Genomic DNA, 24,805 nt, shown 5'->3' with positions numbered 1-24,805 from the left:
TTCTGTGAGAAGGAGTAAAGCTTTTTAGTTCCTGTTTGAGTACGTTTTCAGCATCAGTGGGACTGGATGAGAGATCCGACCATTGCAGCGCACTGAGTGTGGAGCCTAAAACAGCCATACGGCCTGGAAATAGGAATTCACAGTAGGAAGTGGCTCCACACTTCGGCCATAGAGAAACCTGAGGAATCCCACCTCTTGGAGAAATCATGGAAGTGTGGTGACTGTGGGAAAGGCTTCCGTTTCCCATCTTCCCTGGAGATTCATCGGCGTAGTCACACCAGGCAGAAGCCGTTCCCCTGCCCTGTCTGTGGGGAGGGCTTCAGACATTCCTCCTCTCTGCTGAGGCACCAGCGGGTCCACACGGGGGAGAGGCCATTCAGGTGCCCGAGTGCGGGAAGGCCTTCAGCGATTCCTCCTCTCTGCTGACGCACCAGCGGGCCCACACCAGGGAGCGGCCCTTCTGCTGCATTGAGTGCAGGAAGACTTTCAGCAATTCCTCCGACAGGCTGACCCACCAGCGGGTCCACACTAGGGAGAGGCCCTTCAGCTGTCCCGAGTGCGGGAAGGCCTTCAGCAATTCCTCCGGCAGGCTGACCCACCAGCGGGTCCACACCGGCGAGAGGCCATTCCCCTGCCCCGAGTGTGGGAAGGTCTTCACCCGCTCCTCCAATCTCCGGAGGCACCAGCGAGTTCACGTACTATCGCAGGGGGATTGAAGGAGCGACGGCTGAATGCCATTATTCACTGGACCATCAACCCAGTTCCCGGGACTCCCGGGTTTGAATCCCGTTGCGGCAGATGGCGCTATACAGGGTATGGGTTGAAATTGCTGAGTGAGGCAACACTTCCTCCGGGTTACAGCTGTACCAAGGATCCAATTAGAAAGGGACATCTCGGTGCTGATCAATAGTAAAGACAGTGAGGTGGGTGGGGGTGTAGGCGTGAGTGAGTGTGCTTTGACCTTGAGCTGTTTAAAAAGCAGCTACTTTTTCTCTGCTTTTTTGCTGAGGGGGATTTGAAGCTGTAACAAAGTTGGGTCACAATAAAGGTTAAGTGAACTTAACGCCGAGCTCAGACTCTCATGAAAGGCTTTGAGCTCTGAGAGGTTTTTGTTTTAAAGCTACTAATTTATTTCAGCCTCCTGCACTAAGCTTCCAATGTCGTGTATCAGATGGATCAGTGAATGAGCAGCCAGTATCGTGAGAAATTGTCAATTTTTCAGGAGTGCAGAGTGTGTCGTTTCATCGGCGTTGTAAGGTTTCCTGGCAGCATCGGGTGGTGTGGGCTGTGTTCACTAGAAATGATGTGGAGGAGCCGATGTTGGACTGGGCTGGAGAAAGTTAAAATCACACAACATCAGGTTATATTTATTTGGAAGTATGAGGTTTTGGAGCGCTGCTCCTTCATCATGTAACTGTGGAGCAGGTTTATTTGGAAGTATGAGGTTTTGGAGCGCTGCTCCTTCATCATGTAACTGTGGAGCAGGATCATAAGACTCAGATTTTATAGCAAAAGATCACAGTGTCATGCAACTGAAATGACATATTGAACAAACCAAGATTGCTGTTAAGTCTTTCACCTTTTAGAATGAGTTGCAGGTTTCAGTTCTTTAATCTGTGAATCCCAGAACTACTATTAATTCACATTCTCGAGATGACTTAAGGTTTTTTTTTTAAAAAAAGTGACACCTCAGCCCAGACAATGCATTAAAGGTGTGAGGTTCGAGTCTGTCAGTAACCCAATCTTGAATCAGACTGGTTCTCATTCCAGAGTAGGAATTTATAAAATATTACACGGATTGACTAACTGCAGTTTGTGCACTTTTTGAGCAAAGTAGAATGTATCTGCAAACATAATTCTGCCAATACAAGTTTGCCCACAAAGTGATGTGTGAATGCGTGCATGTGAGTTTGTGCATGAGAGTGCACATAAGAGTGTGTGCTTGCTTGGTAAAGTGAGAGTGTGATGGAGCATGTGCCTGTGAGTGTGTTGGGGGGTGTATGTGTGGGTGTCTGAGAGAAAGCGTGTGTATGAGTGAGGTATTAATAAAAGCAAGGGCTTCCGTTTTGCTAAAACAAGGAAGGGCAGGACTTGTAGAGATAATGGTAGGGCCCTGTGACGTGCTGTAAAAGAGAGATATGGTGGGGTTCAGGTACACAGTTCTTTGAAAGTTGCATCGCTGCTAGACAGGGTGGTCAAGAAGGCATTTAGCACACTTGCCTTCATTGTTCACACCATTGAGTAGAGGGGTTGGGACATCATGTTGAGGTTGTACAGGATGTTGGTGAGGCCACTTTCAGAGTACTGAGTATGCTTCTAGTGTCCCTGTAATAGGGAGAATTCTAATAGAGAGGGTTCAGTAAAGATTTACCAGGTTGTTGCCAAGACAGGAGGGTTTGAGTTCTAAGGAGAGGCTGGGACTTTATTCACTGGAGCACAGGAAATTGAGGGGTGACATCATTGAGATTGATAAAATCATGAGGAGTGGAGGTAAGGTGAACACCAAAAGGCTCTTCCTTAGCGTAGGGGAGCTCAAGACTAGGGGGTATATTTCTTTTAAAGTGAGAGGAGAGAGATTTAAAAGGAACCTGAGCGGCAACGTTTTGACAGAGGGTGGTTTACACGTGGAATGAACTTGGATGAGGATGTGGTAGATGCAGATGAAGTTACAAATTTTAAATGACATTTGGATGAGTACATGAATACAAAGGTTGAGAGGGACATGGGCCAAACGCAGGCAAGTGGGACAAGCTTAGTTTGGGAATCCTGATTGAGTGATCTTATTGAAGTGGTCTTATTGAAACCAGTAGAATTCTGAAAGGGGCTTGACAGGATAGATGCAGATAAAATGTTCCTTTGTGGAGGGAGTCATAGAATCCCAACAATGTGGAAGCAGGCCATTCAGCCCATCTATTTTACATTAGCCCTCCAAAGAGCATCTCGCCCAAATCCATCCAATGGCCAATCCACCCTAATTTTCACATCCCTGGTCACTAAGGGTAATTTAGCACAGCCAATCCACACTAACCTCTACACCCGAATCTATAAATTACCTTCTCAAAAATGTCATTTAAATGTAGAGTTTTTCTCTAAGAACAATGTCAGTCCTGACTCAACATTCGGGTGCAGACAGAATTCACACTTACTGTTAGAAAAGCTCTGCATTTGAGTAGCATTCTTGAGAAGGTAACAAAAAACAAGTTCTGGGATTAACATACCAAAGAGCAGAAACCTATTCTAAAGGTGAAAGACTTAATCTTAAATTGTTTGATGTGTCACCTTTCCATGATGCTAGACTCCTTTGGATATAAATTGTGATCATGATCTCATTCTCCACAACCACCTGATGAAGGAGCGACGCTCCGAAAGCTAGTGCTTCCAAACAAACCTGTTGGATTATAACCTGGTGTTGTGTGATGTTTAACTTTGTCCATGGGAAACACATGAGTTGCGGGACTGGTAACAGTTCTTATTTTGTGATCTATTCCAAGTGAAATTTCTCCTCTGCACAGGCACGGGTGAACAGTTTGTTTTAGTGCTTTGTGCGAGATCGGGCGAGCAGCTTTTAAATCCTTATGTTAAACAGTTCAAGTAAACTGTCAATCAGCAATTATATTCCGAGAGTGGTACTTCCAGCTCTGGTAATCCTGTTGCATCAACAGAGAGAGGGAGAGGTTGTCACATCTAAAGAGCAGAGAGAAAAGTTATTTCGCTTGTTCAGTCAGTTGAGTTGGTTCCGCGCTCAGATGAGACTGGATACTGCTTTTACTGGATCAGAATTAACCTGCTTATTTTCTTAAAAATTAAACCATCTCACGGCCATTCCAACCCCCTTTTTAAAAAAATGACTGCACTGTTTCCAATACGGTCATGCTTTCTAAATATTACCATGTATTTTTAATTATGTACAATGTCTCTTTAGATTTCAATGTACCTTTTTAAATATAAAAATGCCCCTTTACATGTAGCTCAGCGCTTTAAATGTGTTATGTTCCTCTCAGCGCAATCTTGCTCCTGGATAGTGTATATTTACCCCTTTAGATATCAGTATGTCTCTTAAAGGGGTTCTTCTGCTTACAAATAGGGCAACGTTTCTTCGAAATGTAGATTCATTTAGATATAACTGCGTCACTTTACATATTAAGATATCCCTTGGAATGTGCCCACATCCCTTTTGAAATATAATCTCGTCCATTTACATCTCTTTATTTGCAGAAATACCCGTTAAAATGTCCATGTCCCTTTAAAATACAGATTGCCCCCTTTAGATATGACACCGTTCCGTTAGATGTAGGAATATCTGTTTAAATTGAGCCGTGAGCTTTCCCAATGTAGACAGGGCTCCTGGAAACGTGGCAGTGTCCCCCCTGCAGCTGCAGAGCGAGACAGGAGTGTTTGTTTTTGTGAATGAGCAGTTGTAGCGCGAGGTGGCTGTTGCTTGGTGACGGTGAGGCTCCCCCGGCCCCGCCCATCCCCGTGCAGACGTCACGCGGGGGCGGAGGCGGTTGGGAGGAGAAGTCTCTCGAGCGGGGAAGCGGCGGGAGGGTGGCCGTTAGGAAAATGGCGCCGTGCGGCCCGGGGCAGACACCCGTCACTGGGCACCGCCGCCTTCCTGGCGCAGCTGCTGTGTCACGGCCGCACCGGCCGGCTGTACAGCAGGCAGGAGCCGGTGAGCATTCTGGAGGCGGATGGGGTTAAGGGCCTGCTTGGGAACTCGTCGGCCGCCTGGGTGGTGGAGTTCTACTGGTCGTGGGGCGGCCCCTGTGTCAACTATGGGGCCACCTGGAAGGTACTGGGCCCGGGAGGTGAAAGGTGAGGCAGGTTGTGGGGCGGAGGGGAAGGAATGTGGGGCCTGTCCTGTCCTGTCCTGTCCTGTCCTGTCATAGTGACATTTTACACTCACTTTCCATCTGCTTTTACTGGCGCTTGTGCTGTTTCCCCCTCACTGTTTGTTTAATCCTTGTGCTGTTTACCCTTTGCTGTTACTTGTGCAATTGCTGAAGGTAGTGTGTAAATACTAGTGAAGGAGATTATGCAACAGCATGTATATGTTCCTCAGTTATTGAAGGGGCAGGACCTGTTGAGAATGGTTAGTAAAGCATGTGGTGCACTAAGCCTTGTTAACATGGATATAGTTTGTTATTTGGAAAAGTAGACTTTATTATTTAGAGTCACAGAGATGTACAGCACGGAAACAGACCCATTTGGTCCAATCTGTCCATGCCAACCAGATATCCTAAATTAATCTAGTCCCATTTGCCAGCACTTGGCCCATATCCCTTCCTGTTCATATACCCATTTAGATGTGTTTTAAATGCTGTAATTATACCGGCCTCCACTACTTCCTCTGGCAGTTCGTTCCATACGTGCACCACCCTCTGCATGGAAAAGTTGCCCGTTAGGTACCTTTTAATATCTTTCTGCTCTCAGCCTAAACCTATGCCCTCTAGTTGTGAACCTCACCCCGACACTGACGAACAGTCATTTTAAAAAAGTTGAGCAGCCAGACAAAATGCAAAAGCTATAAAATGTTGAGCCACATGGGGAAAAAGAACTGTGGCTCTACCCTTTGTTCCTCCTCTTGGCATTTGAACACTTAACATCTGTCAATAACACCAACATTGCCACAGAGCATATTGTGTCTGTTCCGTGGTGTGAACAACAGCACGCCTGCTCACTCGTGTCACCAACACATTGTACATGCTCGCTGTCGGCATCACTTATCTCTGTTCCTAAAGGTCTTCCCTTTATTCTTAAAGCTGTGCCCTCTGGTGCTAGTCTCTCCTACCAATGGAAACATCTTCCTAATGTCATTGCACTGTGGGGATGAAGCCCTATCCTGCCTGGTAATTTCTGCTGGTGGGTGAGACTCGGCCTCAAGGTTAGAGGGAGGAGCTTTCAGACGGAGATGAGGAGGAACTGCTTTTCCCAGAGAGTCGTGAATCTATGGAATAGTCTAGATTAGAGTGGTGCTGGAAAAGCACAGCAAGTCAGACAGCATCCGAGGAGCAGGAAAATTGATCTTTTGGGCAAAAGGCCTTCATCAAAATCTATGGAATACTCTGGCCAAGGAAGCAATAGAGGCAGCTTCATTAAGTATATTCAAGACACAGTTAGGTGGGTTTTTGCCTGATAGGGGAATGAAGGGGTTCCTTGTGACAGTGCAGGGAGGAGGAGATGAGACGATGGATAGATCAGCCATGATCTTAATGATTGTGGAGCAGGCTCACTTGTAGTAACTGGAGTGAATCCAGGGAGGGAGCAGACTTTGCGACCTCAGGTATGTGTCTTGGTTACCTGGGTGAGGAGAGACATAAGGACAGGCTGGGTCTGTTTTCCGTCGTATGCCAGAGTCTGAGGAATGACCTTATACGCTTTTATATCATCATGAGGGACATGGATAGGGTAAATAGACATGGTATTTTCCTAGGAGCAGGAAAATCAATGTTTCGGGAAAAGCCTTTCATCAGGAAAGTGTGTGTGTATGTGAGTTTGTGTATAAGACTGTGCATCAGTGAGTGTGTATTTGCATGTGTGCATGCTTGATAAAGTGTGATTGTGATGGAGAATGAGTCTGCGAGAGGGTGAGAGTGTTGAGAGGATGGTGTATGTGTATGTCTGAGAGAGAGCGCGTGTGTATGAGAGAAGTATGGATATAAGTGAGGGGTTGCATTTTACTAAAATAAAGGAGGGCAAGACTGGTACAGGTAATGTTAGGGCCTGGGTCGTGTTGTAGAACAGAGACCTGGGGGTGTTCGGCTTCGTTGTTCTTGAAAGTTCCATCACTGGTAGACTGGGGTGAAGAAGGTGTTTCGCACACTTGCCTTCATTGTTCACATAGGTAAAACCTGCCTCTTGCAAAAATGCCATCCCGTATTCCCAATTCCTCCGCTGTATCTGCTCCCAGGAGGACCAGTTCCACCACAGGACACACCAGATGGCCTCCTTCTTTAGAGACCGCAATTTCCCTTCCCACGTGGTTAAAGATTCCCTCCAACGCATCTCGTCCACATCCCGCACCTCCGACCTCAGACCCCACCCCTCCAACCGTAACAAGGACAGAACGCCCCTGGTGCTCATCTTCCACCCTACCAACCTTTGCATAAATCATCCGCCGACATTTCCGCCACCTCCAAAAAGACACCACCACCAGGGATATATTTCCCTCTCCACCCCTTTCCGCCTTCCGCAAAGACCTTTCCTTCCGTGACTACCTGGTCAGGTCCACGCCCCCCCCCCCCCCCCCTACAACCCACCCTCCCATCCTGTCACTGCAGGAACTGCAAAACCTGCGCCCACACCTCCTCCCTCACCTCCATCCAATGTCCTAAAGAAGCTTTCTACATCCATCAAAGCTTTACCTGCACATCCACTAATATCATTTATTGTATCCGTTGCTCCCGATGCGGTCTCCTATACATTAGGGAGACTGGACGCCTCCTAGCAGAGCGCTTTAGGGAACATCTCCAGGACACCCGCACCAATCAACCACACCCCCCCCGGGGCCCAACATTTCAACTCCCCCTCCGACTCTGCCGAGGACATAGAGGTTGAGAGGATGGTGTATCTTCTGCCTCGGAACACTTCAACCCCAGGGCATCAATGTGGACTTCAACAGTTTCCTCATTTCCCCTTCCCCCACCTCACCCTAGTTCCAAACTTCCAGCTCAGCACTGTCCCCATGACTTCTCCTACCTGCCTATCTTCTTTTGCACCTATCCACTCCACCCTTCTTCCCCCTCCGCCCCTGACCTATCACCTTCATCCCCTCCCCAACTCACCTATTGTACTATATGCTACTTTTTCCCCACTCCCACCCTCCTCCAGCTTATCTCTCCACACTTCAGGCTCTCTGCTTTAATTCCTGATGAAGGGCTTTTGCCCGAAACATCGATTTTACTGCTTCTTGGACGCTGCCTGAACTGCTGTGCTCTTCCAGCACCACTAATCCAGAATTCATTGTTCACATGCTGAGTACAGGAGTTGGGACATCATGTTGAGATGCACACACAAAGTACTTTACTCAGAGGGTGATAGATGTCTGGAATGCATTGCCAGCAGAAGTAGAGGCAGGGACAGTAGATTCATTTAAGGTGCATCTGGGCGGGGGAGATCCAAGATGGCGGCGACCCAGCAAGTCTGAGTCTGTAGTGCTCTGCCCAAGACTCAGGCAAAGTGGGCTGCCTGCCTTCACCACACCTGCCAAATCACTTAAATAGCTTTTATTTAAATACACTAGTTATTTTGCACCAAACTTGAGCAGTTTAGTGCCCCGTTAAAATGACTAAAGGAAAGAATGCCCGTAACTCGCAGCACATAGGAACCCCTCCCCAGCTGCAGCAGAGGCGTCCGCAGCTGCCCCAGTGTACTTAACTATGGTAGCGAGCCTTGTTGCAGTGATTTCTAAGCTTGCAGAGAAGATCGACACCTTCATAGAAGAGTCCAGGAGCAGGTGGGAGTCGCTCTCGGTTGCGCTGCAGAAGCACGACCGAGATTTGGAAAGAATCGAACATCGAGTCGGAGGGGCGGAGCTAAAGGCTCCGTGGGTCGGGTCTCGACTCTCAAACAGCGAGTCCGGGCCTTGGAAAATCACATCAACGACCTCAAATCGAGTTTGTCGAGAGAATATTCGTTTGCTGGGCCTTCCCAAACGAGAAGAGGAAGACCAGCTTACAATGTTTCTGGAGCAGTGGCTTACGCAGTTATTGAATCTGGAGGCTGGATCAGGCCAGGTCAGGGTAGAATGTGCCCACCGGGTTGCAATACACAGGCCCAGCTTGGACCAGCACCCCCACCCGGTTCTGTTCCAGCTGCAGTGCTTTTAGGAGAATCAGATGCTCCTGGAAGCTTCCAGAAATCTTGGGAAAGATCCCTAAGCCATGATTTACAAAAGATCCAAGATTATGCTGTTTCAGGAATTTTCCCCAGCTCTGGTACAAAAGAGGAGGGCGTTTAAGGGATTTAAACATTCAGTACTCCCTGCGCTACCCAGCGACGCTAAGTTTTAGCCACGAAGGGTCCGTGTATAACTTCAGATCGCCAGAGAAGGCCAAGGAAGTTTTGGACTCTCTTAGATAAATTGTAAGAGTTAACTCGTGTGGTGAATGATGTTGTTCTGCCCTCCCCTTCTCTGGTTCACCCTTTCTTTTTTTCTCTTTTATTACTTTATTGCTTAATATTATCTCCAGGGAGAAGGGAGTGGGGGGGCTTATTTGTTCTCCACTCTGCGATTTTTCTCCTTTTTTTGTAAATATATAGAGGTCGGGTGGTCTAGTAGATTTAGGTGAGGGGTCTCTGCTTTGTCTTATTTTTTCTCTTAAAGCGGGGTTATTTCCCCCTGTTATTTTGTATTACCATAATTAATTACTACCTGCTGAGACTGTAATTTTATAGTTTTATATGTTTATGCGTGGTATTAACATCGCCAAATATATCTAGGTGTTGATGTGTGGGTGGGGAGGGGGAGGAGGGTAGGGTACTCATTGTTAACTTTAGCTTAGTCATACACTTGAATTTTCTTCGCTTTATTATGGGGTGCCTGGATCGAGGGTGGGGCACTGGTCGGGAGAGGATATGATGGGTTTTCGGAAAGGAAGTGATTCCCCTGGTAACGAGGGGAAAAATCTCAGTTTTTTTTATTTAGAAATAGTTTTTTGTTATATTGGTGTGAGTGTAATAAAGAATCTCTATTTTTGTGAATTTTCTATGGTCTATGCTCAGGGTGGTTTGGTGTTTCTCCTACCAGGGGGTCTCGGACTTGCCTGGATGATTATGGTGAGTCATTCGCTTAAATGGTGCACCTGGAATGTCAAGGGGAGTAATTCTCCAATCAAAAGGAAGAAAATATTATCAAACCTCAAAAAAGAAAGGGTTGATATAGCTCTCCTACAGGAGACCCATTTATTGGATGAAGAACACTTGAAATTACAACAGGGTGGATTTGATCAGGCCTTCTTTTCTTCCTTCAGCTCAAAATGTAGGGGAGTAGTCATTCTTATTTGGAAGAATCTCCCTTTCAAAATCCTAAGTCAGATAAAAGATGAATCTGGACGATATATACTAATTAAAGCCCTTATAAATGGAGAGGAATATGGGATTTTAAACCAGTATTGTCCCCTAGCGCATCCTTTCAAAGTTATAACAGAAGCCTTCTCCAAACTGATGGCTCTCGGTGCTCGTCATACAATTATAGGGGGAGACTCAAATTGCATTATGGAGCCGGAAATAGACAGGATTCCCAAGAGTACTGCGGGTGGATGCCCCAGATCTAGACAATTGGATGAGGGTAGAGCAGTGGATGTAGTATACATGGATTTTAGTAAGGCATTTGATAAGGTTCCCCATGGTAGGCTTATGCGGAAAGTCAGGAGGCATGGGATAGAGGGAAATTGGCCAATTGGATAGAAAACTGGCTAACCGGTCGAAGTCAGAGAGTGGTGGTAGATGGTAAATATTCAGCCTGGAGCCCAGTTACAAGTGGAGTTCCGCAGGGATCAGTTCTGGGTCCTCTGCTGTTCGTAATTTTTATTAATGACTTGGATGAGGGAGTCGAAGGGTGGGTCAGTAAATTTGCAGATGATACAAAGATTGGTGGAGTTGTGGATAGTGAGGAGGGCTCTTGTCGGCTGCAAAGGGACTTCGATATGATGCAGAGCTGGGCTGAGGAGTGGCAGATGGAGTTCAAACCTGCCAAGTGTGAGGTTGTCCATTTTGGAAAGACAAATAAGAATGTGGAATACAGGGTTAACGGTAGGGCTCTTAGTGAGGTGGAGGAACAGAGGGATCTTGGGGTCTATGTTCATAGGTCTTTGAAAGTTGCCACTCAGGTGGATAGAGCTTGGAAGAAGGCCTATGGTGCATTAGCGTTCATTAGCAGAGGGATTGAATTCAAGAGTCGTGAAGTGATGTTACAACTGTACAGGACTTTGATTAGGCCACATTTGGATTACTGTGTGCAGTTCTGGTCGCCTCACTTTAGGAAAGATTTGGAAGCTTTGGAGAGGGTGCAGAGAAGATTTACCAGGATGTTGCCTGGAATGGAGGATAGGTCGTACGAGGATAGGTTGAGAGTGCTAGGCCTTTTCTCATTGGAACGGCGAAGGATGAGGGGTGACTTGATAGAGGTTTATAAGATGATCAGAGGAATAGATAGAGTAGACAGTCAGAAACTTTTTTCCCAGGTGCAACAGAGTGTTACAATGGGGACATAAATTTAAGGTGAAGGGTGAAAGGTATAGGGGAGATGTCAGGAGTGGGTTCTTTACCCAGAGAGTGGTGGGGGCATGGAATGCGCTGCCTGTGGGAGTGGTAGAGTCAGAATCTTTGGTGTCCTTTAAGCGGCAATTGGATAGGTACATGGAAGGGTGCTGAAGCTAGGACAAATGTTCGGCACAACATCGTGGGCCGAAGGGCCTGTTCTATGCTGTATTGTTCAATGTTTTATGTTCTATGTTCTAATTGTTGGATTTGAATCAAGAATTAGGATTAATAGATGTGTGGAGGTGCCTCCACCCGCAAGGCAGAGATTTCTCTCTTTACTCTAATCCACATAAATGTCACACTAGAATTGACATGTTTTTTGCCCCCTCGACATTTTTAAATTCCATATCATCCTGTAAAATAGGTGATATGATAATTTCTGATCACACTGCTGTGTACATGGAAATCAAGTCTAGGAACAATGAGGCATCCCCCTGACATTGGCGTATGGATTCCTTCTTAATGAAGGATAGTAAACTTGTAAAATATTTTTCTCGAGTTTAAAGCTTTCTTGGAAATTAATTCAGGTACGGCTAGTAACCCGTCAATGATGTGGGAGACTATTGAAGCTTATGCGAGATCATTTCATACTCGGTGACCCAGAAAAAATTAAAGGGAAAACAACAGCGTCTACTTGAGGCTCGCTTAAAAGCAGCTGAAACAGCATACGCTGACAGACCTTCTATTGCCAAATTACAAAGGATTATGACCCTTAGGACAGCTCTGAATACCGCCTTCACCCAAACGGCAAAGAGGGAAATATTATTTGCAAAACAAAGATTATATGAATTTAGCGATAAACCTGGTAGATGCTTAGCATTTCTTGCAAGGAAAAAAAGGACCCCTCCAGCTATCAGGGAAAGTGCTGGTACTCTGATTCTCATCATAAAGGGATCAACACAATCTTCAGAAAGTTTTACTCTGATTGAAGGATTGTGAAGATAGAGCCAGGAGGATGCAGTCCTTTTTTAAAAGCCTGGCCTTTCCGGACTTAATCCCGGAATAGATATCGGTCCTGAATGCTCCCCTTACAACCCAGGAAATACTTGATGCAATCGGGTAACTTCAGAGCGGTAAGGCACCTGGTCCAGCGGGCTTTCAGGTTGAATTTTATAAAGAGTTCACAGGAGTATTAGCTGGCCCACTTATGGACATGTATAACTACTCATATAAGTCAGGGCTGCCTCCTGCCTTCACTGAAAGAGGTGAATATCTCCCTTATTCTCAGAAAAGGAAAGGATCCAGAAGATTGTGCATGATACAGACCAATATCCTTGCTAACTGTAGATTTTAAAATTCTCTCTAAAACATTAGCATTGAGGCGAGAGAGGGTACTGCCATATATCATAAGTGAGGACCAGAATGGGTTTATTAAGGGCCGTAGATCATCTAATAATATTAGAAGAGTCTTGAATGTGAATCAAGTCTGTCATCAGGAAAAAATACCAGGAATAGTAGTCTCATTGGATGCGGATAACGCAATCGACAGGGTTGAATGGACATACCTGTTCTATACATTGGAAAGATTTGGCGTTGGAAACGTATTTGCCAAATGGGTCTCAACACTGTATAATGATCCCAAAGCAGTTGTGATCGCCAATGGATAAGGTTTGGATAGCTTCCGTGTGGGTAGGGGCTGCTGTCAGGGATGTCCTCTCTCACCATTGCTATTCACGCTAATAATTGAGCCACTGGCGGAAGCGATATGGGCCTACTCTAATATAACGGCCCCGAGGGTTGGTACAGGTAAACATAAAATTACCCCATATGCAGATGATGATCTCCTTTTTCTTAGTGATCCTCTGATGTCCGTGCTTCACTTAATCCAAGTTATTATTACATGTAGTGAATTTTCAGGCTACAAAATTAATTTTTCAAAATCTGAGGCCATGCATCACGAGTATGTCCCATTTATTGGACGGATCCCAATTCCCCTTTCGGTGGTCTCTGGAGGGTTTCTTATACTTAGGCAATTTTATCACCCCAGTATTTGGCCAGCCATATAAGGTCAATTTTGTGCATCTATTGGGAAGGGTAAGACAGGGCATCTAACGTTGGGGAGACCTTCCAATTTCGTGGCTAGGTCGAATAGCCCTAATTAAAATGAGTGTCTTGCCCCGTCTCTTATACCCTATGCGAATGCTTCCGGTGATGCTGCCGAGTACGGCACTGCGCAGATTGTATGGTTGGCTGGGTTCTTTCATCTGGAATCCGAGACAACCCCTCATTAAGTTAAGGAAGCTACAGCTTCCACAGGCAAAGAGAGTGGTGGGGGGGGGGGGGGGGGGGGTGGAGGGCTGGATTTTCCAGACTTTAGGAAGTATCAGTTAAGTTCCTTGTTTAGCTACATAGCCGATTGGGTCACGTCTGACCCGCAATCAATCTGGATGGACGTCGAGGCTTCTCAAGTATAGTGCCCTCTTATTAACCTCTTATTTTTAGAGAAGATGAAAGTCATTACGATCCACTGTAGAAACCCTATAGTATTAAACACAATTAAAGCTGGGAATATAATGTGGCAAAACGAGGGTAATTCACATAAAACATCCCCCTATACTCCTATAATGGGGGCATGGGGTTTTCAACCGGGCCACATTCAAATCCTGGAGATCTAGGGGTATCTCCTGTTTCGGGGATCTGTTTGAGAAGGGGGTCCTGATGTCTTTTGAACAGCTGCATCAGAAATTTGGATTACCTAATGGAGACTCCTTTCGATACTTCTACATTTGAGACTACATACAGAAGATGACTACGTTATTAGATGTTTTCTATAAATCAGATAGAGAATGTAGATTGTTGTGGCCAATGGGTGTACCCTCGGTCAGCACTCTTTATTATTTATTACGTGATGAAGTGTCGGAAGATATGGAGCGTCTGCTCAGAACATGGGATCAGGATTTGGGGCTGGAGGTTTCTACAGAACAGTGGAATGACATCTGGAAAAATGCCAAAAAAAATCTCCATTTGCAACAGAACCCAGGCCATTCTGGTAAAGATACTTCATAGGGCCCATATGGTATCAGAACGATTGGCAAAATTTAGGGCAGGAGCATCTGCAATGTGTCCCAAATGTAATACAGAGGTGGGCATTCTTACACACCGCTTGTGGACATGCCATAAGATCCTCAAATACTGGACCAAAGTAGTAAACGCTCTGACAGAAATCTTGGGAACGGAAATTACAGTAGATCCAGTATCTCCTCTTCTGGGCTTCTTGAGCTTACCTTCTCTGGATGTGCACAGGAGGAAATTATTTTCCATTCTCTCCTTCTATGAAAGGAAAAATATCTTGGTAAACTGAGTGGCTGAGGGCCCTCTAGGACTTCAGAATTGGCACAGATTAATCATGGAATGTATTCCCCTTGACTTCCTTACAAATATGGTGCACCAAAAAACTGAATTATTCTATAAAATATGGCAGCCCTTTTTGAATTACATAGATACAGATATTTTGGCCATTCTATCAAGAACTTTCATCTAGTTGAGGTAACAGTTCTGGCTGGTCCCTTGAGAGAGGAATCCCGCATGAATACGGGTTTTATTACAACTTATGTTAACTCATTACGAGCATGTATTTCACTACTTCATTACTATGTTATCCTTTTTTCTTTTGAATAATGTAAGATATTTGATCATACACTCTGGTTAGTTATAGGTTAGATTCGTAGTTAGTTGAGTTTTGTCTTTTTCTTTTTTATATCTCTTCTCTTTGTTTGACAAGTTTTGGCTATTTATTTAAGATTTAATTGTATATTAGTGTTTGTACTTGTGCTTTTTTATTTGTAAACTTGTAAAAACATGTTAAATTTTCAATAAAAATACCTTTTTTTAAAAAAAGTGCATCTGTACAGACGCATGAGTAGGGGAGAGCAGAGAGATACAGATTCAGGAATTGTGCGATAGGTTTAGACAGAGGATTTGGATCGGCTTAGGCTTGAAGTGCTGAAGGGCCTGTTCCTGGGTTGTAAATTTTCTTTGTTCTATGTTGAGGTTGTACAGGTTGTGAGGCCATTTTGTTTAGAGTACTGAGTACAGTTCTGGTCACCCTGTAATAGGAAGAATACTATTAGAGGGGGTTCGGTAAAGATTTACTTTGATGTTGCCAGGAATGGAGGGTTTGAGTTATAGGGAGAGGCTGGGATTTTTTCACTGGAGTGGCGGAGGTTGAGGGATGACCTTATTGAGATTTGAAAAATCATGAGGGGGGAGGGTAAGGAGAAAAGCGAGGAACATGCGTGGTTATGTAGAGCCGGGGGGTGGGAAGGTGAAACAAAATTGTGGCTCTCCCCTTTTTTCCTTCTTTTGGCATTTGGCCAGTTGAATCTGTCTGGAAGGGGCCTGGTCCTCCTGCTAATCAGAACCCCTGCCACTGTCTGAATGCGGAAGGTCGACCATGAGCTTCTGAAGTTCTGTTGCTCCTCTCTCTCTGAATGAAGATTGAGCTTCAGTCCAGACTGCAAAATCCTTTCTCTGTTTAACATCTGGGACTACCGCACTCTCTTTTCTCGTCCCCTTTCCCATTTCTTTTCTCATCCTTGGGTTCAGCTGTTGGTTTGTAGGAGCTGAGGGAAAAAGAAAGTCAATCGAGGTGAAGGGACAGACTCTGGAAAAGGTTGGTCTAGATCTGTGCCTGTTAATGTTTGACAGGCTTTGTTTCCTGAACTTGACACATTTACTTATCTGGCAAAAAAGGATGGCGTCTTGATCCATGTTGGGGATGGAAGTGGATTACGCTGTGGGTGACTTGCTCGTAGTAGTCCAATAAGTATTGGATAAGTAATCATGACACACAAACCTTGAGTTATTGACTGTTTATTCGGAAGTCACGGGGAGAGCCAAGTCGACCTAATAGTCTCAAGTCACTCCGACGCGATACAGAGTTGTGTGATTCTATAGGTTGCAGTCATTTAACAATTAGCAAACTGTTAATTGCAGGAAACTGAGCAAACTGAGGCACTTTACCCAGTCACGTAGTGTCTGGACAGTGTTGGTTAGTAGCTGATGTGTACAATAGGTCTTTGCAAAGAGAAAGATAATCCCATGCAAGGAAAGAATTTGTTTATCAGGTAGCAGTACAGCTGCAAGGCAGACTGTCTCGAAGTCTGGGAATTAAGGGTAGCTGGGACAATGCAGGAAGGAGGAGCTCAGACAATGGATAGATCAGCCCTGATCTTAATGAATGGCGGAGCAGGCTGGATGGGTCAAATGACCTACTCCTGCTTCTATTACTATGAAACTATAACCCTGCATTTCCCATGGCTAACCCACCTAACCTGCACATCCCTGGACACTGTGGCCAATTTAGCATGGCCAATCCAAATCGAGGCCGGTGAGCAATGCAGTGATGTGGAAAATGAACATCAGAGAACAATAGAAAGGGACAAGGAGAGTAAATATACCAGCAATCGAAACTGGATACTAATGTCACAAAAACTGAAAAGATACATGGTGTGTCTGAATGTGTGCCACATTGTAACAAAAGTGAATGAATTAACTGCACACATTGGAAGTGAATAATTATGGTCTGAGACTCCTTACAGAGACATAGCTTCAGGATGGCAAGGATTGGATCCTGAATATTGAGGGGGGAGTCAGATAGAAAGCGAGGTAAAGGCAGAGGGTTGGCACTGCTCATCAAAGCACTGATCACACGGTAGTCTGGTGTCAGCTCGGGTTTCAGGGCCTGATTTCTCTGTCCTCTGATCTCCCTGTTCCCACAGAGTAAGATGTCGGTCTGTTCTCAGCTTTGCTGGACTTCTGCAGAAGCTTTCACGCCTCTTTTACAGCTTCCAGAACAAGAAAACATTCAGTCAATCGAAAGCCAACCCACAATCTACCAGAAATAGGGCTCTCCCAGGATTCTGATAGTGTCCTACTTGAGAAATTCTCTCTCCCTTCGATGTAACTATTAGTATTGTTGGGGCAAAGGAACTCGTGTGTCAAATCGTTTAAAGCAAAGTAGTCAGGAGAGGAGACCTTGAGCAATTAATTAGCTTTATTCGCTGCCATGGGGAGTTCCTCTTAGTTCAAAACAAAGTCCGACGTATTCCAATAAATTCAGAATGTTACAAGTTTTATGGTAAAACACAAGCCCCACTCTCCATTAATTATGCAACTGAGGGGCAGTCGTAAGGTTCACATACATTGTCCAGAGCTACTTTTCTTAATGTTTACAAAACTGAATGTTACCTTATACTGCAGTTTCAGCTCGGCTCGAATTACCGATAAGGGACAGAGAGAACGAATCCATCATTCTATGATGCAGCACAGTCTAATGGCCTGAGGAGCAGAGACAGCCTGCAGCTGCAAGGTCAGGCTATCAAAACAGAATTCCTCAGCCAGGGCTCAGACAGCATTATGTTAACAGGCTACATTTTACTGCAAACATTGCTTTGTGACAAAATGGCTTCCATGCAGTTTTGTCAATTTTGATCAAATTCTCCCACAATCCCTCCTTTTTATTAAAAGGAAGAGATTGTGGGTGTCAGCAAAAGAGGGATTATACCCAGAGCCAGGAGGATTGTCAGGGGTTGGTGCTTGGAAATCGGACTGATAGTCCTCGGGTTCAGTAAGGACAGGGGCAGAAGGTTCCACGGATTGGGAATCATCATCAGGGGTTTCATCAGGAATGGGAAATCTCAGCAATTGTGAGATCGCTGGAGAGGAGGGCCACAACAGTGAACTGAGCCGAGCACAGGATTGTCTGCGAGGTGACTTTGATATCCAGTTGAGCAGTTCCAAAGGCGGGGGAAAGAAAGCTGCAAGTTGCTCAAACTCCATAAGGGCTCGCATGGTACGAGTTCAGGATGGATGGGGATATGGGCACATACCTAGCAGCTAGAGTGGTTGACCTTCTGTGCATAAAAAAAGTATTAAACTGTAATTTCTGTTTACTAGCGGTTATCAGGCCCAATCAAACATAGTTAGTGAAAGAAAGATAAGAAAGAGTGCAGTGAAAGGCAGAATGATCAGTCTGAGCCATTCATGGATGAAGGCTGAAGATGTGTCTCTGACGGAGTCTTCTGGTGTTCCTCCAGGAGGTGGCGCTCATTTGCATTGTCTGCCTGCGCCTCTCTCCGTCTCGCTCTGCCTGCCTGCGCGCCTCTCTCTCTCTGCCTGCCTGCGCCCCCCTCTCTCTCTCTGCCTGCCTGCGTCCCTCTCTGTCTCTGCCCGCCTATGCCCGCCTCTGCCTGCGCGCCTCTCTCTCGCTCTGCCTGCCTGCGCGCCTCTCTCTCGCTCTGCCTGCCTGCGCCCCTCTCTCTCGCTCTGCCTGCCTGCGCCCCTCTCTCTCGCTCTGCCTGCCTGCGCGCCTCTCTCTCTCTGCCTGCCTGCGTCTCTCTCTCTCTGCCTGCCTGCGTCCCTCTCTCTCTGCCCGCCTATGCCCCTCTCTGCCTGCGTGCCTCTCTCTCTCTGCCTGCCTGTGCATCTCTCTCTCTGTAACACTCTTCAACTTTCTACATGTCTCAGTTAATAGTTGCCCAATGTGTCCTGTATGCTAAATTCATTCAAGTCTGGACATCCTGAAGCGAGCAATTATACTTCGGATTTCTACTCGCCAATTAAAGCTAACGTTGGGCACTCAAACAGATCGGGGGCACCTTGAAGCATGCCACGGACCTCATTGTGGGTCCTGGGCTTATCAAATAGGGTTTCACCTCTCGTAACCCTGGGGTAAGCAAATTCGTTATTACTAACTTTGTAAGGCACAAGTGCTCTCAGCAACATTACGTCCAGACGCTAGGACCATGTTGAGTTCTCTCACTCGTATCTTATGGCTGAGGAGGGAGAATTGTGTCATCATTTCTAACAGCATTTTTGTCCCTGGCCAGCTTTCCCCTTTATTATGGACACGACAAAAGCAGCAACCAAAGGATATCGGCTGGTGACCTGGCAGGACCAGGGTATCTCCTGCCTGACTCGCCAACTGTGGGGGATGGAAATAAAGCCCCATGTCAGGAAAGAAATTGTTTATCAGGAAGCAGTACAGCTGCAAGGCCAACCGTCTCCGCTGAGCCTGGGAAACACGAGCTTTAGCAAGCAGGCTCTAAGCTGAGATTCAAAATGGTTTCCAGGCTTTAATATGTGACCAAATGGCTGACCCAAATCTAACAATTCTCCCACATCATCGCAGGGAATAAAACAAGAAAAATGAAACAAAATGAGAAATAAATAGGTGACCGTGCTTAATGTTTGTTCATTATGAAGTAAACAAGAAATAGCAGTCTCCAAGGATTCGTATGGTGCCCTACTTGAGAAATTCTGTCCAACAAGTTTAATTCGGAGCAGTAGCTTTCGGAGTGCAACACCGTCATCAGGGGATTGTGGAATATAAAATTGTAAGACACAGAATTTATAGCAACAGTTTATAGTGTGATGTAACTGAAACTATATATTGAAAAAGACCCGGATTGTTTGTTAAGTCTCTCATCTGTTCGAATGACCATGATAGTTTCAGTTCTTTCAAATGTAAATCACAAAACATTTTAAAATAGTTAAATCCTCAAGTGAACTTTACCAATTGGTGTTGCGTCAGTCCAGATAATGTATTGAAGGTGTGAGCTCCCCTGTGTGTGTGAGACTGTCTGTGCCACAATGGTCAAACTGATTTACAGAATCTTACATGGATTCGTGCAGTTTTTGAGCAAAGTAAGACATAATTCTGCAAGTACGAATTCACCCAACAAACTTGTGCACGTGTGTGTGTGTGTGGTGGTGGTGGTGGGGGGGGGGGGGGGGGGGGGGGCGGGGGGGGGGCGGGTAGCGATGCATATTTGCAGATACATTCTATGTGCATTTTTTGAAGGAAAAATCTGCAGGCAGTCAATACATATAATAGTTTGTAAATTCAACTTCGGAAACAGAACCAGTCTGACTCAAGATTGGGATACAGGCAGACTCTGACTTAACACCTTTAATGCATTGTCTGAGCTGAGATGTGAGCTTTTGCTATTAAAACCTTGTTATATCAAGAAGGTGACAACAAGAAGTTCTGGGATTTACATTGTAATGAGACCTGCAACCTATTTGAAACGGTGGAAGACTTAACAATCCAGGTTTGTTCAATATACCATTTCAGTGGTAGGACACTGGAATGTTTTGCTCTAAATTGTGTCTTAGGATCTTATCCTCCACAACCACCTGATGAAGAGGCAGCACTCCAAAAGTTATTGCTTCCAAAGAAGCCTGTTGGACTACAGCCTGGAGTTGTGTGATTCTAGAATCTGGTTTCTAGTATCTGCAGTCCTTGTTTTTACCTAGTTGATTTTAACCCTACAGTGAATCCTCTTGCAAGGATGCCTGCCTTGAAGAAGTTTTCCTTCTCTCTCTACAAGAATATCAAGGAATCCCTCTCCCACTGCAACTTCCAGGTCATTTCCTCTGCCCTGAAGCTCTTCAACCATGTCCTGAAACAGACTCGCTACCACAGCCACATTTGCTTCCTCAGTGCCTGCCTCTGTAACCAACTCATCCTACACGGATTCTGGACCACCTTTAAACCAGCAGAGTTCGGATCCGAACAGGCCACTCCACCCTCCTGTCTGACCTATCACCTTCATCCCCACCCCCATTCACCCATTGTACTCTTTGCTACCTTCCCCCACCCTCCTCTCTGACCTATCCCCTCCATTCCCCACTCCCATTCACCTATTGTACTCTACGCTACTTTCTCCCCAACTCCACCCTCCTCTCATTTATCTCTCCACCCTGCAAGTTCTATTCATGATGAAGGGCTTTTGCCCGAAACGTCGATTTTCCTGCTCCTCGGATGCTGCCTGAACTGCTGTGCTTTTCCAGCACCACTCTAATCAAAAGTGGATTGGCCATGTTGAATTACCCATAGTGCCCAGGGATGTGCATGTTAGGATGGATTGGCCATGCAAATTACCCATAGTGCTGTGAGAAACGAACACAACTTAATCAATAATTTTCAGTCCAAGTCAGAGTTCTGAAGCAGCACATTTATTCGAACATCTTGCAAGATGGGTGGCTGTATGAAGAGAGACATACCTGACAGTAAAATACAGAGCTTTTTATACTTTTCTGAGGGCTCTCTCGACACCCCTACACTGAGCAATAAACCTATGAGTGTCTATTTCATTCTATCCCTTTATTTGGTGATTACTTGCATCCGTTATTCCTTCATTTGGTAATTCACTGCACCCAAGCCTAAGCCTATCATACTTATTAATTACCTCGCTTGTTTTTCTTTAAATCTGCCTTATTTGGCTGTCCTTGTTCGTTACAGCCTTCCTGTTACTTTGTCCAGTTCCTCTTATCTTATCTAAACGATTGACTTCTGAGATCATCCTTTACTATCTTGATAGTCCAAAAAGCAGACCTACAAACTATGAGCTTATTGCGAAATGCCCCTGCTGCCCTTTTTCTTGTGGTCAGCTACAAGTAATTTCTTAGCTTAAAACTATTTCTTAAAAGACCTTTATATTCTTTAAAATCAACATACACCTGACAACCTGAAATTTATCTCTCTCAATCCCCACCCCCACCCCCGTGACCCTCTCATTTATCTCTCCACCCTGCAGGCACTCTGCCTCTATTCCTGATGAAGGGCTTTTGTGCGAAAGGTCAATTTTCCTGCTCCTCGGATGCTGCCTGAACTACTGTGCTTTTCCAGTACCACTGTAATCTAAAGTGGATTGGCCATGCTGAAATACCGATAGTGCCGAGGGATGTGCAGGTTAGGGTGAATTCGCCATGCTATATTATCCATACTGCCCAGGGATGTGCAGGTTAGGGTGGATTGGCTATGCTAAATTACCCATCGTGCCCAGGGATGTATAGGTTAGGGTGGATTGGCTATGCTAAATTACCCATTGTGCCCAGGGATGTGCAGATTAGGGTGAATTGGCTATGCTAAATTAGGCAGAATGTGCAGGTAAGGTGCATTACTCAGGGTTAAATGTAGGGGAATGGGTGTGGGTGGGTCACCATTGGGAAGTTCGGTGAGGCCGAGTGGCCTGCTTCCACACTGTGGGGATTCTCTGAAGGGAGTGGTTTTTTTGGAAAGTGTGCGTTCTCGTCCTCGTCTGCTGCAGGCGCAGCGCATGCGCAGTGCCCCGCCCCCTCAACCGTCACTTTTCCTCGGCCCCGCCACGAGTTCCTTTGTGACGTCACAGCACGCAAGTGGCCCTGTCAGTTTCAAAGTGAATCTCCCGCCCTCTGGACGACTCTTCATCCTGGGAGGGAGACAGAGATGGGAGGAGGGGAAATTGGTCACTTGTAGCAACTGGAGTGAATCCAGGGAGGGAGCAGACTCTGCAAACTCAGGTATGTGTCTTAGTTACCCGGGTGAGGAGGAACTGAAGGATAGAGATTGGGAAGGGGAGGGCTGGGTATCTTTTCTGTTTTGATGTTTAAAATACACCCGGTTCCCGCCAGTAACTGCAACAGGTACAAGTACAGCACATGCAATATTCCTCATTGCAGCTTCAAGCCGGTTTTGTATTCTCTGTTCTTTCTCCACTTTGGCTCCAGCACATTCAGCTTCTTTCCCTCATTCACATTCCTCCGCCCCCGCCCTGATGTTCCAAGCTGACCCTCAAAAGATCGGTTTGTCCCTCCATTCTTTCCCGGTGGCCCCCATTACTCTTGTCTATTTCTTGCCTTATCCGGCCTTGTGCGTGAACAAAGTGTTTGGCGTATATCCTCTTTCACTGCCAGCTGCTTCCTTGTTTGCGAAAGCAACGTTTCCTCCCATTTTTCGCCGACACTGAGCCTTCTGATCTCCTTGATTGTGTTTTTTTTGTTTTTGCAGAAGCAGGAAACAGATGCTTATAACTGTTTGTACGAGCATATCTAGCTTAACCCACACCCCCTCCCCTCACAGCACCTTATCTGTTTGTCTGTAACATCTACCATTGTTTGCAGGCACATTTCATGTATGCACATTTTAGCTAATACAAAAGCAATTATGTATTTCCTTCACATAGCTTTCATTCTTGTTAACTCCACTCTTGGCTGAAACAATTATACCCTGGCGTTAGTTCATTTACCTTGCAGAAGCAATTGTGGTTGCAGAAGTAACACTGCTTTACCTATATCCCACAGGGGTGACCCTACAACTTTGTATAAATAATGTGGGGCATGACGAGGCTAAATAGACAAGATCTTTGATCTGGGATTGCTCATAGGTTTAGGGTGAGATTTAAAAGAAACCGAAGGGGCAACTCCTAAATACAGAGGGTGGTGTGTGTAAAGAATGAGCTGCCAGAGGAAGTGGTGGCTGCTGGTACAATTACAACCTTTAAAATGTATCTGGATGGGTACATGTTGGGAAACATTTAGAGGGACATGGGCCAAGTACTGGCAAATGGGACTAGATTGATTTAGGATATCTGGTCAGCATGGACTGAAGGGACTGTTTCTGTGCTGTACATCTGTGATTCTGGCTTGCCACGAATGTTTGTCACGTCTGTATAGTTCAGTTTTTCCCTGATGTTGGTGTTAACGCCTTGGTGTCTTATTTTGCTCCCCACATCGTGGGGACATTAACCATTTCCTATCTGGTTGTTCTGATCTGAACTGCTGTCTGGATCTTCGGATTTCTGGGATTGGTCAATAAACACACCTGGAAGTGACTTTGTCAATCACATAAGCAATAGTTTATTCTTTGATATGGCCGGGTCGGTAGACTTTGATCAGCCCAGAAGGATTAGATTAGATTAGATTCCCAACAATGTGGAAACAGGCCCTTCGGCCCAACCAGTCTAAACTGACCCTCTGAAGAGTAGCCCACCCGGACCCATCTCCCTCTGACTAATGCACCTAACATTATGGGCAGTTTAGCATGTCCAATACACCAAACCAGCACATCTTTGGATTGTGGAAGGAAACCCACACTAACATGGGGAGAATGTGCAAACCCCACACAGACAGACCCCCCGAGGCTGGAATCGGACCTGGGACCCTGGTGCTGTGGGGCAGCAGTGCTAATCACTGGGCCACCGATGAGTACTGCTAGAGTGCCAAAAAAATCTGCCAACTTTTACAGAGTTTGGATAGAACTTATGTACATTCTTTAGAGTCAGACATTGGTTGTTACTATGTGATCATGCTCAATCCGATCCCGCAAGGTCCTCATGCTTTTTTGACTTAGCCTAGGTGGCTCAGTGGTTAGCACTACTGCCTCACAACGCCAGGCTCCCAGGTTCGATTCCAGCTTTGCGTGACCGTCTGTGTGGAGTTTGCACATTCTCCCCGTGTCTGCATGGGTTTCCTCTGGATGATTTGGTTTCCTCCCAAAGTCCAAAGACGTGCAGGTCAGGTGTATTGGCCATGCTAAATTGCCCATGGTGTTAGATACATTAGTCAGAGGAAAAATGGTTTTGGGTGGGTTACTCTTTGGAGGGTCAGTGTGGACTGGTTGGGCCGAAGGGCCTGTTCCTAAACTGTAGGGAATCTAATCTAATCTATCATAATTTTTTGTCGACAACCTGTTCTTGGAATCGTATTTGTCCTCTCTGGTGGTTAGGATTAAAACGTTACTTCTGCGATTGATGGTTAGGTTCACATTTGTTACTTCTGCATT

At 45.7% G+C, this 24,805-nt stretch overlaps 1 protein-coding gene across 1 annotated transcript in view; it reads left to right on the top strand.

The window, feature by feature from the left end:
- The window catches only part of LOC148144054 (uncharacterized), a 59,716-nt gene that overhangs the window by 16,625 nt on the left and 18,286 nt on the right, over positions 1-24,805 (top strand). Inside the window, 2 exon segments of the mRNA XM_087975296.1 lie at positions 202-380; positions 548-650. Of these exon segments, the coding sequence (XP_087831422.1) occupies positions 202-380; positions 548-650 (282 nt within the window).

Source organism: Chiloscyllium plagiosum, unplaced genomic scaffold, assembly GCF_037043375.1.
Source record: "Chiloscyllium plagiosum isolate Xiang-an unplaced genomic scaffold, Cpla_swu_hap1 HiC_scaffold_27, whole genome shotgun sequence".
NCBI classification, from domain to species: Eukaryota; Metazoa; Chordata; class Chondrichthyes; order Orectolobiformes; family Hemiscylliidae; genus Chiloscyllium; species Chiloscyllium plagiosum.
Note: the sequence above shows the minus strand (reverse complement) of the source record. Positions and strands in the feature narration are given on the sequence as shown.